A 17,317-nucleotide genomic window follows, 5' to 3' on the forward strand; every position below is an offset into this window, starting at 1 on the left:
AAAAATGTGAACGTCATAAAATGGCGTTTTCGGTTAGGTTTTGTAATGACCCCCCCTGTTTTCTAAAGGTCCGTACCGTGATTGTATGAAGAATTTCGTCATGAAATTTGGGAACCAATTAGAAGAGGTGTTAATCTTAATACTGTCAAGTGTCCAAAATATTTTTGACCATTTCTTTTTTTGTCGTGTTAAAAATAAGACTTTAATATGACGAGTATTGAACATTTTGAAAAAAAAATTCTTCGGACACCCAGTAGTAAGTAAATCAATCTTTTTACTATCTTTATCAATTAAAAGTATTGTTTTATGTTGAGTAGGACCGCGGTAATTGATAATTTAAAAGGACCTACCCGAAAAAAAAATTGTTTCTATTTATCGAATTTGGTCAAATGAAGTTTAAGCAGCAGCAGCAGCTCCAGCCTGTAGAATCAGCGATAGCACAGTTGTAAACAAACACGCGTTCTTTAATTTTTATTCAAGAACGAATTAAAAAAAACATGAAAATATGAATATAAATGTTCTTATGTTTAATTAGAGCTATTTTGTTATCAGAATAACATTAGTTTAGAACTATTCGGTTTTCAGAATGTATAATAACAACTAACAACAATCCTAACCAATTCGGCATTATAAATCTGTTGCAATTTCTCACAAATCTCGTCAAATTTAAAAACATGGTTAAAAAAACAAAAACTTTTGTAGATATATAGCTTGCATGCACTTTTATTCTTTAAATTAGTTTTGAACAACGAATTAAAACAATGTTTTACTGCGACCAGCCACAAATGTTTTTTTTTTCAAAATCAAAATAAGTATCAAAATCTCGTTTATACATAGATTCGAAAAAGTTGTCAAAAAACAAATATATAACAAATAAATGTTATCAAAGGCAAGATAAGTTACGTTTCTACCAAACTGGATATATTTTTTGTGTTTTTATTCAATGTAACATGTTTATTCAGCTCGAAAAAAACTACAGTGTTTACCGTGGAAAATTAAAAATGGCGCCCGGCCCGACTCTCTTTGACACGGTAAGTTTGCGAAAAGGAGTTAAAAATAAAAAAAAAACTATACAAAATACTGTTAAAAACTCACCGAATATATGTCAGCCTATGTCACGGTAACATATATTGAGCGAGTTTCTAGCAGTATTTTGTCTACTTTTTTATTTTTAACTCTTTTCCCCAAACTTACCGTTTCAAGAGAGTCGGGCGCCATTTTAAATTTTCCAAAACATCGGTAAACACTGTTTTCAAGCTGAATAAACATGTTACATTAAATAAAAACACTAAAAAATTATCCAGTTAGGTAGAAAAGTAACTTGCTTTTGATAACATTTATTTGTTATATATTTGTTTTTTTGACAACTTTTTCGAATCTATGTGTATAGTAATACAAACCCTCAAAATCTATATCAATATTCTTGAAATTTTAAAAGCAGTTAGAAAACACATCAAACTACAATTAGGAAGCTTTTTATTTCGTTATTTTTTTTTCTACTTATTAAGCGAAAGATATTTTTACAACCTGCTCCAGCGTAGTATAAACGGCCTATGGAATTAACACCTTCAACCTCGAAAATAGAAATCAACAAATTTTTGAACGCTCTTTTTGAAAAAAAGCTCTCTTAACTTCACCTCTAATACAAATTATGTGTGGCAAGTCTCCTCCTAAAACACTCTTTAACCCTAACAATAACACTAAGTTCGAGTGGCAAGCCCCCCCCCCAACAAAATACCTCTGTAAGCCACATACAAGCATCTAAAACAAACAAACAAAAAATAGATCCTTCCTTAAAGAAAAATACACATAAAAATAAATTGGTTAACTGTCCTAAAATGCTAGAATGGCCAGGAAATGATTAATTATTTTACATTAAATTTTTGTGAAACTAACTGCTTCCCCCTCTAATATTGTTTTTGTTAGCTTTGTCTCTGTCAAGTTTTCAGTATGTTCACACATAATTTTCCTTAGCCCTACAATTAATTCAAAGTCCGAATGGCAACCCTCCCCATATTCTCATTGCATAGAAACCCTCTTAAAACTACACATAATCATCTTTAAAAAAAAAAAAAAAAAAAGCATGCATATTTTCCCATAGAAAAAAAAAAACAGTTAACTGCCCTAAAATGCTAGAATGACCTGTAATAGGAAATTATTTTACATTCAATTCTAAAATAATTTGTTTATCTTTCATTAAAGTTTTTCATGGCATTTTATACATAATTTCCTAAAAAGGTAGAATCACATTTTGGAGGGGTGGTCAGAAGGAGTTGAGTGGGGTTAAACAGAAGGTGTTAATCTACAATAATACCAAAGAAATATTGCAATATATTCATTTATGTTTAGATTTAAGTTTTTTGTACATAAAGCACATTACAATTCAACTTTGAGTTCTCCAACTTCTTTTCTGTTTATGGATACATGGCATTTTTAAGGAATTGCTGCATATTTATGCACATTTACTGCAGATTATTTGGAAACCATAAACTTTGGGAGATTTTCAGTTGCATGTTCTGATTCCTTGTACAAAAATACACTTATATGGTAAATTTCATTTCTTAGTCTTGTGTTTTAACAAAGATATGACATTTTTACCGAAAAAGTAGTGTAAAAAATGTGATGAAACGCATATGGTCTTAAAGAGGGGAAAATATCCAAACGTGTGAGGCACAAAAATAGCCATAACTTCCTTAATTTTAATCAGATTTTAAAATTTAAAAAGATTCTTTCTTAGCTCATCAAGCTCTTTCTATGCATACCAATATTGAAATATTTCAAGCTATTTCAATTTTTTCATGTGTATTGCTACTTATACAGTATGGGGCACATATTAAAATCGCGTTTCTAAGTAAAAAATTTTTTATATATTTACGTATCATGCAAAACTAAATATCCTCACAAAAAATTGAGTAGAATTTTAATTAAAAATAAAAATCGGTTTTATCGTATTTTACCAATCCACTTTTCATTATTGATTGGTTAAATGACAGACTGACTTATCTTCCCCAGAATTCGCACAAGCTCGAAAAGTTCTTGAATTTTGACTTTTGCCTTATTTCTATTATTACCTTGAAAATATGGAAAATGTCTTCAAAATCATATTCTTTATATCCAGTAAAAATTTATTGCAATATTAAAAATAAACTTGAAATAAACACTTTTAAATTATTTTTTTAGTATTAATAAAAATATCAATAAATCATTTTTTAAATATTGAAAATAAAATAGAAATACATTGTTCTGAAATTATATTGTATTATTGTAGAAATAAGAGTTATGTCCCTTTACAAAACTATCTGTTTTCCATTTACCATCAGGTAATTTCGTGATAAAGGGACCTAACTCTTGTATCCACAATATCGATAATTCAAGATAACAAAAACCGTGTATTTCAATCTGCAATGGGGAAAATAATATTTAATCGTGTTTGATTGGTTATAAATGGGTTAGGGAATGTAAATATTGTTTTGTATGTAAATGAAAATTATTTTTCCTGTTGTCAATTAACTTTTTTTGGTTTATTATATCATATATATATATATAATATGTATAATATTTGCTCTACAACAGTATTGAGCACTTTCTTCAGGTTTTTATTAATTACCATTTCTACTATATATATATATATATATATATATATATATATATATATATATATATATATACATATCTATATAAGGATAAAATGGCATGCGTTTTTGTATGTCCAGCAAAGGCTTTTTTCGCAGGGGTTCAGGGGGGGGTTATTATATTTTAGAACTTTTTATATACTCCCTAGATTGTAATATCTATGATTTGCGAACGGAGATTGTCTATATCTTTTATTTACAAAATTCACGCTATTCCGTTGTCGCGTGTTCAGCTTTTCGTATAAAAGCGAAACTAATTGAAAGCAGAGCCGTCAGCAGCCTTTCATGCCAGAACGTCTTGGAAGCAATTAACTTTGATCAATGTAGGGAAAACCCTTCATATCAGACAATTGTTATTCATTTGAGAGTTTCCCCTTTTTCGGGGGAGCTTGGTTTCCCCAACATCGTGAAACAAATAAATGAAACAGCAGAAAACTGAACTGGTCAACGTTCATTTCTGCACCTGCGAGCAAGTCAACTTTTTGATTGACATCGCTAAATTTGAACGCTTTTCACTTCCTATCGCTTCGTAGCATAGCGGTAAGATGTCACGGTTTCTTTCACTTTCTTTTCCACCTTCGTGTCACGGGTTGACTACTAACACTTTTTTTTTTCTTTTATACTTCCAAACACCCGGGCAACGCCGGGTATCCCCACTAGTTGTTAATATATGAAGTTTTGTTTTGAAAACTTGAATTTTGTCTGGAGATGGCCATGTAAACTTTGGAAAGTCCTTGAAAATGAATATTGATAATCTGTACGAACCATGCCCACTTCCTTTACAGGGATTTCCACTTTTATCAATAGTATGATTAAAATGATTTTTATTTTTAAAATTCTAATCGATAATTTTTCTTTTATTTAAAAAAAATTTTTTACATAGGAGTCACCTCTTCTCAAGGCCCAGAGGCTACTTTTGGATAAGGTTTAAAGGCTGTACAGTAGTCAATGAGACAATATCGTAGTAATTTTTAGTAGTGGAAATTTGGTAAATTGACTTACTTAAGGGGAACGGCTCATCAAGAACTTGTTTACATTGGACTTGAAGATGACCATATTGTAGTCAGGTGAAAAGCAAGCAAACAGAAGACATTTCCACAGTTGTGCAGTTCTAAGAAAAAAACTTTGTACATGGAATCTATGTTTAGGTTTAGGCATAAAGAGTGGGGAAATTATTGATAGTGTTTCTCATGAAAGTTTGGCAAGGAGGAACCATAGATTGGAGCTCAGACAAGCACTTGCTATGAAAATAATAAAGCAGAAACAGGCTCGCAACATCTTTTTTGTGAGAAAGAAGTTGCAGGAAGAGAAAAGGGCATCCCCCACTAGGCTACAGAGTCTATTTTGAACTCTAGCAGCTCCTGCCCAGATGTGGAAACAGTACTCCATGCTTGGACGTACCTGGCTTTTATATAGGTAGAGAATTGCATCAGCAGTGAGATATCTACTGGATCGATAGAAGGATTATACCATTTTTCTAGCGATCTTAGCAAGGGATTTGATGTACATGTTCCATTTCAGATCAGGAGTAAAAGTTAAGCCCAGAAGCTTGTCAAAACATGGAGCCTCCCCAAGACGGGAGCCATTCATTTCAACTGATGCCAGATGGGGATCAGAACGTTAATGATGTAAAGATAGAAACTTTAGCCACCTCTTTCCCCATTGTACCACATGCTCAAGATCAGAGGAGAAAGAATCAGAAAGAACTTAATCGTTTACTGTCTTTGATGTGCTACCATAGATGCTAGTGTCATCAGCATAAATGTCTACAAATGATGTAAGGATTTGATTTGGAAGATCATTAAATCATTAATGTAGATCAGGAAGAGAGTTGGGCCACAATGGACCCCTGAGGGACTCCAGCATTAATACTGTGAGCTTCTGATTTCTTCTCATCAACTCTTATGAACCTACCAGAGAGAAATGATTTAATAATTGAGACGATATTTCCAGCTATACTATCTATGGAGATCTTGTGAAGTAGACCTTTATGCCATACCCTATCAAAGGCTTTTGATATGTTAAGAGCAATTGCCTTAGAATTAAAGCCTCCATCGAGAGATTCGCTAATCTTATGAGATATAACCATAAGCAGTTTGCTATAGATCTAGCAGAACAGAAACCATATTGCATGTCACTAAGAAGGTTATTTTTGCTTAGTTGGTTGACTACTTCTCTATTTAACACAGATTCCAGCAACTTATGACGAACAGGTGATTAATTGGTCTGTATCGAGAGGGAGATGACCGATCGTCTGAAGTTTTAAATACGAGACATACTGATGATGTTTTTCAGAGTGTTGGGAAGTAATTCTTCTTAAGACAACGCTTAAACAGCTTTGTAAGTATGGGAGATAGTTTTGGTTGAAGCTTTTTGAGCACTATAATGCCATCAGTCAGCTGAATGCCGTCAGGGCCAGTTGCTTTACTGGAATCAAGGTTTTTGATTAGCTTGACAACATCACGCACAGATATTTGTATGTCGCATAGCGTGTTTTCTAATACAGGAGGAAATACTGGGGGTTGGTGGCCTTGGTTGCATAGGGTAGAATAAGCTACAAAGTTCTTGGCAAAGAGTTTAGCTTTGTCTGATGCTAACGAGATTACCTTAGGTCCATTGATGAGGATTGGTATAGAGCACATGCTTCTGTTCAGGATTCTGTTTGCTATTTGCCAAAACTGGTGGGAACCAAGCCGCTGCTCAGCTACTTTGGACTTGACAGACTGAGCATACAACTCTCTCTCATGCTTTATTACTCTTTTACAGTGGTTACTGGCAGCCATGAAAGTCTCAGTACATCTATTAGGTTGGAAGTAATGAAAAAAGTGATTTTTCTGTGCAATGGCAGCCGCACATTCTGGAGAAAACCACGGCTGACTGTTAGGTTTTTGCTGGAACTTTTTTGAGGTTATGAATCGGTCTATACCTATAATTAACCATTCTGTCAGTTCTGATACTATAGAGGACACATCCTTTTTTAACATGGAACGCAGAGGTAGATCTGATATAAATGTATGGAAGCTATCCCAGTCAGTCATAGAGTATAGATATACTGTACGATGGAGATGTACATCTGAGGACTTATTACATTTCATTTTTATCTTGACTGATACAACAGAGTGGTTGGAAGATTCCAGTGGAGACAGAATGGAAGATGAACATAGCTCAGGATAAAGTGTGAGAAAAAGGTCTAGAAGACTTGCATACTGGCCATTAATGTCGGGCACACGGGTGGGTTGGTGAACAATCTGAGTGAGGTCATAAATGATGGAGAAATCGTGACAGAACCTCCTCCTCATCATCCGTCTTTTCCAAGAATATTGTAAATATTGAAGCCTCCACGGACGTGAATGTTAGGGGAAGGATGAGCAGACAAGATGTGGTCAATTTTCTCAGATATGCTTTTAAAGATAATAACTCTGCTGTTGTGGGGGCGATAGAGAGCAAATATAAACCCAGTGGTGTGAGCTAATTCAACCCAGAAGCACATGTAGGATAATTTCTCTAGAGATGTCCCTACCACATGGAAAGCCATCTTTAATGTAGGCACATATTCTATGTCCATGGTGATCTTGGATCAGATTTGGATGTTAAGTTAGAGTATCCTTTAATTACGAACTCATCTAGCAAAATAGTCGGTCCAATGCCAGTTTCACTTAGGAATAATAGGTCTGGTTTAGTCTTCTGTAATTGGGTTTCAACCTCTGGTAGGTTGGAACATAAACCCCTGATGTTGGAGAAGGAGACCTGGTAGTGGAAGTCTACGTTGGAAATTATAGATCTATGTTTAATTATATATTTTTTTTTAAACTTTTCATGAAGGAGTTTTGGGATTTGCGGAATAGGTCGACAGACTTGCTTAGAGCAGGGCAGAGAGAGAGAGTAAGAGAGAAAAAGAAACGAAGAAATATATTTTTTTGTAGCACGTGATATGGTAAAGCCATAACAATTGGCATCAAGAAGCCCCACCAGAAGTTACTGCATGATCCAAATGGCAATACAGCAGCCCCAGTATTTTGCACCTGCTGATAGGACAGACTCCTTAGTGGTTAATGCAAGGTTCGGGTTCCTGACTATCTGGCAGATAATGTCGACCCAGATAAAACGTTTACCTCCAGCATGACATTGCCACAAGGATAGACATAGGAACAGAAAATTTCCAACATCTCTAGTGACTGTTCACATAAAATACTGTCAACCTAGAATACAGCTTTTTCTTCTCGTTTTGTCAGAAAAATCACTCATTAAAAATGAGGACTCAGGGACAAATAAAGAGAAGCGAGAGTAATGGGAGCTGCCGATAACGCATCCACAATGCATTGTCTACTCTCCATTAAAAAAAATAATATTAAGTATTGTACTTTAAGTCTAATTTTTGGTGAGAATACTTATTTTTACCTAATACGAGAGTGTTTTTTCTTTTAATGTGATTTTCATACGTGTTCCGTATGGTATTTTTTTGTGATTTTCATATGTATAAGCACCCAAAAATTTTTCTAAAACATTTTTTTTCATAATACCATTGCTTGTGACAATATTTTATTTTGTTTTTCCCAATAATAATATCTCAATGCATTTGTTTTTTTTCTTTATAGCATTCAAACTACAAGTGGGATGTTGCTTCGACTTCGAGAATAATTCTATTACTACCCAGAGAAAGCTTGTGTGGTGCCACCTGTTGAGTAGCAAAGACAACGCCATCTCCATGTTCATGCTGCCCCACACCTTTACATCCACCCTCTCCCTCTCTCTCTCTTTATACTACTATTACCACTACTGAATCAATCCACCAATCAGTTTGTCTCCTCCCCCTTTTTTTTGACCAGCCAATCAAAATAAATGGGACACCAAAGAGAGTGTGGCCTTCCTCTTCCTTCTCCACACTTGTTTTGCAAAACAGCATTAATACTGCTTTAAAAAAAAAAATCTAATTTCTTGCAGTTTATTATTTAATCAAGCACTGAGGGAGAGGGTTGCTGATTGGTTTAATGGACACTATCACAGACTATGGAGCTGGCTATTCTGAGTTTAATTCAGATCTACTTCTTGTCATTACTGCACTAATACTGTTGGGAAGAGTATGACCTTAAAATTTTCTCCTCCTCCTTGCTATGAGTAAAATAGCAGCACAAATACAGTTCAGTGTTTACAAGTGTTTCCCAATCGGTATTGGGTTCTGCTGTTGAATAACCAAAAAAAAAATTTTTTTTTTTTATTTATTTGCTGTAAAAAAAGTGAAGAAAAACCCTTTAATTTTGATTAGAATTTTGATTTAATTTTTGGGTGCATGTCCAGAATGCAATTGTAAAAAGAAAAATACAGAAAAATCTTTGTATGTACCCTTCAGTTAATGAAAATATATTCCGAAAATTATGTAAATTGATCAAGTAGTTTTTTATTTGTTTGTTTTTTTAAACGATTTTTAGTGATTCATAGTATACGGTAAACATTACCAGGTTCATTTTAAAATCTTGATAGTTCGAATTGAGTTGTCTCCCTTTATTAAACATGATGGATCAAAACACAATGTCTTTCTCATCAAATTGGATTTTCTTAGTAAAAAAAAAAAAAACACTTGATCAATTTACGTGATTTTTGGAATATGACATCTTCATTCTGTGATGGGTATGTACATAAAGATTTTTCTGCATTTTTGTTTTGTAATTAGGTTGAATTCAAAACAAGAACCATGCTTTTTTTTATTTGCCATAAAAAGTTAAAAACCTTTTCATTTTTTATTTAATTTTTCTTAAGATTAATTTATCAAGCTAAAAAGAAAATAACTTTTTTATTCTGATGTAATATTTTTATTTTGATCTGATATTAAGCTAAAAAGAAAAAAAACTACAATTTCAGAATTAAGACCTTTTTCTCATTCGTTTATGAAATCTACTTTCAAATCTTTGGTAATTTTGAATTTTCTAAAATTGAGAAGAATTTTTTATTTTTGTTTCACTTGGAAAAACAAATTTCAAATCCAGTTAATCGTTCCAGAAAAAAGAGAAGAAAAAAAAGAGGTCATTGACTACATATACCTATAAGAGAACCTTTTCTTTTTCCTTCCTCTCCCCCCAAAAATGGTGGTGGTAGTAGTGGTGGTTGTCTATTTTACTTCCATTCTGATTATATTTTTTTACTATAAATATTTTGACTCAATGATAGAATAATGGTGCAGTTTTACTTTGGTTTAGGAGCAAAAATTACCCAAATAATTTCACTTTTGGTTAATAAACTTTTAATTCTAGCCAGAGATTGTTATATTTCCCTTTAAAGAATCTAAAATCACTTTTGAATTTTGCATAGCTATGGCAAAATCACTGCTACGGTCATTTATTTTTTTTAATCTATAATAAAAGGGTGAAAAGGTTTTTGATTGATTGGTTAAAATTGGCCAGTATAAAAATAATTTATGGCTAGAATGAAAGTTTGTTTGTGCTTCTCAACATGAGAAAAAAATGTATTTTTCGAGCGAATCACTATTTTATCGTTGAACCAATGCTTATTATGAATTCTCTCAACCAAAGATGTTTTTTCGTTTGCCACAAAACACGAGTGGGTAGCAATAACAAATACATCAGAACCTACAAAATGAGACAGGTTTCAAGAAAAGACACCTTTATGCAAGAATGTGATATATCTATCAGTTTATATATATATATATATATATATATATATATATATATATATATATAATCTAAGAAAAACAAAAACAAAAATTTATCTTTTTCAGGAAAAAAATTTTTATATTATATTTTTTTTTTTTTTTTTTTTTTTGCTATCTCACACCTTTTCTTCTAATACCCGATCACAGGTCAGTTTAATTCTGTGAATATTTATTTTTCTCCTACTCACTCTTTCTCTTTCTTCCCTTCCACAGGTTAACAAAAAAAAAAAAACCTGTTACTTTAAAACAAAAAAAAAAAAAAACATTTTTTCTTATTTTTAAGACATTTTGAAGAAAGAAGTGTGTGTCTGTCCTAGTGCATTAGCGTGCGTGCATGTGTGTGTGTGTGCGCGCGACTTAATTGTGCAAAAAAAAAAACGGGACTACCTGAAGCTATTATTCTGCTGATAGCATTCGGCACAAATCTGAAATAGTCTTAAATCCCTGCTAAACCCAGCTCTATCCCCTCTTCCCAAAAAATCACAAAGAAATCAAAAACTGAGACGGACACTGTCAACAAAAACCAAATTAACAAAAAGTGTCTTATCTATTAAAAAAGGACATGAATATTAAAAAAAAAAAAAAAAAAAAAAAAAAATCAATATCAATTTGGAAAAATATAAAGAAAAAATATTTTTTGTTTTTATTTTGCAATTCTGCCAAAATTGTTTTTTGTTTTGTTTTTGTATATTTTTTTTTTATTTTTTTTTTTTTTTAACTTGGGAATAATCACTTATCGAGGCCCGAAAGTCACTTGTGGGTAAGGGTTAATGAATGTAAGGTGGTAGTTTAGTAATCATTAATGGTGTAAATTGGGTAGAATTTGATTATTTATGGGACTGTTTAACAAGAACCTGTTTACATTGGATTTGAAGGCTACTCTGTTGTATTCAATTGGGAAGCGGGCCAGCGGAACAATGTTCCACAGGAGAGCAGTTCTGGGAAAAAGCTTTGGAATCCACATTTAGATTCAGGCACGGATAGTGAGAGAAATCGTATATAGTGGTTGTAGCTAGCCAAGTGTTTTTTATAAAAGTTTGGCAGGGGGGTGGGGGCGATAGATTGGAGTTCAGTCGAGAAAATGATTTTCAGATGCATACACACTTTGTTTTTACACATATTTACACCAAACAAGGTATATTGCCACGTTGACATAAGGAACTTCTATTTTGCACCATATTTACAGGGGCATTCTAAGTAGAGAGTTGAGTAGCGAGATGTCTGTTCTCACTACATTGAAAATTCTGCATGTCAGTATGGTTAAGGAAGCAGGAAAATAGAAGGCTCTCCGACATCTAGGGACATCTACAGTGAAGGGGTGGGATTTTGTTGCTTGTTGGGTTAGTCGGGTAGTGGTGAACTCCATGTAAAAAAAAAAAATCAGTCCACATTCTATTAAAATACTTGTTAAACTGGCACACAGATATACTTCTTTATAATAGGTTCCATCCTTCAATAGGTCAGTCAGACACAAGTAAGTTTGAAATATTACTTTTAACGTTAAACGCACTAAAATATGAGATGAAAGTATATAATTTTTCAATTGCATCTACATATTTCAAGGGGGCTCATCTGTCGTCATGCTTTAATTTGAATTATTTTTTACTTTAAACAACTGAACGATGAAATAAACATGTCTTGACAATATCCGGTGATTTTTAATATCCTTCTTAATGTAACAAAACTTGTAAACAATGTTAGTAGCATTATATGTTTTTTTTTTTTATTGGAATTCTTTTGAGATGAGGAATTTGTGTATTTATCCATTTGCGGATTGTTATTCATAATTGTTGTTTGACCAAACTCTTTCCCTGGCCTTCATCAGGTGGTTAACCACGATGGGATAGGAATGCTGAGTCTCTTAACTGCATCCTTAGTAATTACTGCCTTCCATAGTTGTTGTTATCTCATCACGTTTTGGCCAACTAATCCTCTGACCTGCTTTTGGGTATGATTGAAACCGCTATCTTCACACGATGCTGACCTGGAACCATAGAGATTCAATGCCTCTATCCACTGCACCACAGGCCCCAAAGGGCGATGAAGGTTGGAGTTTTTGGTTTTATAACTCCAAGTTTTTATTCTTATCTGGCCTTCCATCGTCAGGTCCATACCAAAGGGTATCATATTTTTTTTTTTTTTTTTTAATCCTTTTGAGATAAGTAATTTTTATATTTATTAATTTACTAGACTACCCGTGATCCGTTGGGTCAGTATGTTATATTAGCTATGAGCGTGACACTTGTGACGTAAAGAAAATAGTTTTTTGTGACATAACATAACAGAAACATTTCTATGAAAGTATATCAAAATGAAAAAAGAATATAGATAGATTTCTACGAGTCGTTTTGTTTATAATTGTTTATTTTTTGAAAAAAAAAAACTTACACCCATTGAATTATAAGTTGTTTTCCATACTTATAGGTAAATGTGCACTGAACAAATACCATAACACTTAAAGTTAAATTCAAATTTTGATATGTCTTTCAATTTAAACGCAAAAAAAAAAACAATTGGGACGCTGAAAACACACAGTAAAACAATATGTTGTGTCGCATTGATCACGTTATTTGTAACACAAATTAAAAAAAACATTTTCGGGGTTATTTATGTTGGTAGTGTAGAAGAAAATGTATGAATGTTTTTTTTAAGAAAGGTGTATTAAAAAATGGAGAATAAATTTTTTTAAAAATGAAGGCAGTGGGTAAGTCGCCGTTGTAAAAATGCTCTTATGGTTGTCAACGGGTTAAAGTAGATTTATTTGTAAGAAAATTGTGTTAGAATAACTTAAACGTAATATGGAAATGAACGATGTAAAAAAAAAAATGCAGAAAGTATTAACAATTGTTTATTTGGATCATTTAAACGCAAAAAAAAATTGGGATGCTGAAAATGTACACAGTAAAACAATACGTTTTATTGTCGCGTTGATTATTTGTTTATGTACGCATGTGCAACCGGAAGTTGTAAACCAGATGTTGGGTTACAACACCCGTTACAAGGTCATTTGAATTTTATAATTATATAGATTTGTGGACTGTTATCCTCATCTTCATGGTTGTTTCAGTACGTGTCAGCCAACTATTCCTCTGGCCTTGTTTAGGTGGTTAACCATGACGTAGCCCGTGATGTAGTGGATGGGAGCGTTGAATCTCTACGGTTTCCAGGTAAGCTTTGTCTGAAGATAGCGGTTTCAATCCTACCCAAAGCAGGCCAGAGGGTTGGCCAAAAATGTGATGAGACAACAACAGCAACAACAACTATGGAAGGCAGTAATTACTGAGGATACAGTTAAGACTCATCATTCCTATCCCATCGCTGTTAACCATCTGAAGAAGGCCAGAGAAATAGTTGGCCGAAACGTTGTGAAAAAGCAACATGAAGATGAAGTCCGCAAATAAACCTCATTAACCTCACCATCCAAATATACTTTCTCTACATCTGAGTATTAATTCTTGCACGCAAATTGGTTGATCATTTCTCAACCTGTAATTCCACTGCATTTCTTGGGTATGCAATGCTCACAAGTACCACAAAAAAAAAGTTCGCTTCTTCTTAACTCACTTTACTTTTTCTATGGCTTTCCGACACTACAACCACTCATCATCACTTTGGTTTTAGTAACATTCAATCTCAGCCTTACTGGCAACCGTCTGTGAATTTAATATTTCCTGTACACTTCCTCCTTGGGAGGAATCTGGTTCAACCCACCCAGGGTGAATGCCATACAATGACAACTCCCAGTCACAGATCCTTGTTGGATCATTCCACCATTCCTAATGCAATCCACTACCTATAGAAAAGTCAGATATGTCCTAAGCTGAAGTACTGCTCCCACATCCCGGGAGTTGCTGTTCAAACACTCCTAACACAAAATATCTTTTCGATCTTGTAAAAAATGCTTTATTCCCTTTTTTCACAGATGTGATGGTGTTAGTTTTTGTTTACTCTATTGCTGTTTCTATGCTAAGTGCTCGACTGACCTTCAAACGTGCCACTCTCTGCCCACTTTTGCCTCATAAGACCTTCCCAATACAAACTCATCTTTCTTACAAAAAACTACATTTTCCTGTGTTAGGACGATAACATGATTAAAGGGAAATAATTCTCCTTTCTGTAAAGGCAGAGTTGCCTTCCCTGATTTAACTTTGAAATAAATTATCATGTCTCCATGCGTTAACAACAAAATATCACATGCGAGCAACTATCTTGAGACATTGACAAACCACAAGTGGACTTTTCAGACTGAAAATAGACTTAAGAACCTTTTCCGGCTCACAATAAAAGACTTAATTCATACAACTAAGCCATAACACTGTGTCTAAAATCAACCAGAACTTCCATGAACGGTTTTGTTTTTTTTTTTCAAGAACTTGCCACCAGCGGAACATGTTGGGATTGCTTCTCTCCAAGATATAACATGGTCCTTTTCAAGTTCGATGTCAATAATTATACTGAGTTGTCCAGTGAATTAATCATAGGGTTCGGAGCATGCTTCCAGGTTTTTAACTTAACAAGTATAGTTTTCAAGTCTCGAACATGAAGGCATTTCATTGTTTCACAGGCAAGCACTAAATCATAGCAAGCATCTCTTCCAAACCGTGGACAATACTTCTAAGACACAAATGAAAAGCAACAGACTCCGTACAGATCATTAATGTATTTCTACTTTAACATTAAAGTTTTAACTGTAAATGAGCTGTTAATTCTAACATGACTTTGACCATTTCTGTACCTTGGTTGGAACAATCTCCATCAACCGCTTGCTTACCAAATTTACTCAAAGATTACCAGACAATATCTTAGCATTCTATCAAAAGACTGGTTCTTCTTACCAAGATACTTCTCTTGTATTTGTCTCTTCATAAACATAACATTCGTTGTATTTTACATACGAGGGCTGTTTCGAAAGTAACGCCTCCTATATTTTATTCCGCTTAAAGCATTAATTTCCTGGCAAAAGTACATTTAGTAGGATAGTGACTATGTAGGAAAATAAATTCTGAACCACAAAATTTCGCTCGTTTTAATGGTATCACTCCCATCTTTGTAGTTCTTTAACTATTTTGAGCAAAAAAAATAAATAAATAGGAGGCCGTCTTTGTAGCTCTAACTTTTTGAATTAAAAAATAGGAGGGTTTACTTTCGGAACGACTTGTACTTATAAAACCAAATTGTATTTTATCTACACTTATCTGACTTATTTGCTGCTCAGTTATTCTCTTAACCATTCTCCAGGCTTGATCTATCAACTCGGTCAGAAACTAATCATTTAACACTTATTGTTAGCAAGTTTTTGACCTTGAAGTACTTTGTTTTTTTGTTTGTTTTTCGAACTCTTTGCATCAAATGGCTTCATGCTGTGTCTGGAGCGATTGCCATAAAAAAAACTTCTGTAATTACTCTTATCCAGAACTCTTGCTTTATCCTTGTAATAGTTCACAGTACTAAGTTGCAAGTCTTTCGAAACAACCGCATTTATCGTCTGATTTATTCCATTTGCGATCACCTCAATGCATGTTTCACGTGCAGCCGTCAACATTACTTCAACAAAGTCTAACCGTCCTGCAGCTATACCCTTCTTCACCAAAATAAGAACTCTCCTTTTTTTATTCCTCTGTTAAAATCAACCAGAACTTCCATGAACAGAGATTCCACAAACTTGCCACTTGTAGTAGAACATGTTACCACAAGAATGCATCCCTACAGCAACATGGTCGCTTTCAAGTCCTATATCAACAAATATTTATCGAGTGGTCCAGTTAATTAATCCTGGTTCTCGATCCTTTTATTGTACTATTTCTTCATCCAACTGAAAATCTCACCAACCCTTATCCTCAGGGGGGGCTTTTGGCCTAGAAAAGTTGTAAACTATTAGTATGAAAAAAGTAAAACGGTTTGTCCCAGACAAAATCCTAAATTCTTTTGGACACTTATTGTTGTCCTTTATTTCGACCCACCACTCTGAACACATCATTATTTAGAAATTTAATTATTTCCGGATATTATAATTATCCATATTATCGGTAAGAAGTCGTCAACCATAAAAAAGAAATTTTTTGTTTTTAAATATACCATCGAGCACTCTAGAAATTCCTTGATTGTTTCCTTCATCTATCCACATAATTTGCTGTTAATGTTGATATTTTTTTATGAAATAAGTATTTCTCAGCATTAAAAATATTTAAAAAATTATCTTATTATATTTGGTTTAATTTTTTTTTTTTTTATGAGGGCATCACCGCTTATCAAGGCCCAGAGGCCATTTGAGGAAAGGAGTTAATGAGAGAACACCGTGATAATCAGTAATAGTGGAAATTGATTGACAGCTCAACAAGAACTTGTTTTATATTGGACTTGAAAATGATCATGCTGTAGTCAGCTGGGAAGCAGCCCTGTTGTATTGTGTTCTGCAGACGGGCAGTTCCAGTATGTGTTTGACTGCTTTAAAAAAATTGATTTCTAATCTGATCTATCTCTACCCAAGTCTTTATTTATCCCTCTTTTCCTTGAATCCATGCTTATCACTTCCATGTTTTCTATGACTGTCCACTGTGAAATGGACCTGCTATTCCAATGACATCTATTCATCACAACAACCCTCATCCATTCTTTCAATGTGACTATACCAAGAAAGTCTCCTGTTCTACACACATCTCCTTATCCTGTCCAGATTTAAGCTCAGCAGATCTAACCCTGTCTTTAAGACTCACATTACACATCCATTGTATAATTCTCATATCATTTCTCTCCATGCAACACATATCCTCAACCCTCATTGGCTAGTTGTCATTTCCAGAAGTCATCACAATTCATACACATGTTAATCGGGGTAACACTCTGCTGGTTATTAATGACAAAAGTTCCCTGAACTTCGTCCGTCCACTCCTAACTTTGCAATCACGCTGTCACTTGTTCCAATGCTATCGTCAAGGTAACACATTCGTCGTCCTCTCTCAACCTACCAGTAATTCTGCTGCACTTGTTTTGTATTCAAATTTTTTTTACACTGGAGTTACTA

The 17,317-nt window shown here is 33.8% G+C and overlaps 1 protein-coding gene across 1 annotated transcript in view; it reads left to right on the top strand.

Annotated features, from left to right (window-relative positions):
• Positions 1 to 8,891, top strand: part of LOC145286316 (winged helix repair factor 1-like) — a 61,785-nt gene extending 52,894 nt beyond the window's left edge. Inside the window, exon 8 of the mRNA XM_080135230.1 lies at positions 8,228 to 8,891. Within this exon, the coding sequence (XP_079991356.1) occupies positions 8,228 to 8,270 (43 nt within the window). The 3' untranslated portion in view covers positions 8,271 to 8,891. The remainder of the gene's footprint in view (positions 1 to 8,227) is intronic.
• Positions 8,892 to 17,317: the final 8,426 nt, after the last annotated feature.

The sequence above is a fragment of the Euprymna scolopes genome, chromosome 10 (assembly GCF_053919585.1).
Source record: "Euprymna scolopes isolate OS-2025 chromosome 10, ASM5391958v1, whole genome shotgun sequence".
Classification (NCBI taxonomy): Eukaryota; Metazoa; Mollusca; class Cephalopoda; order Sepiida; family Sepiolidae; genus Euprymna; species Euprymna scolopes.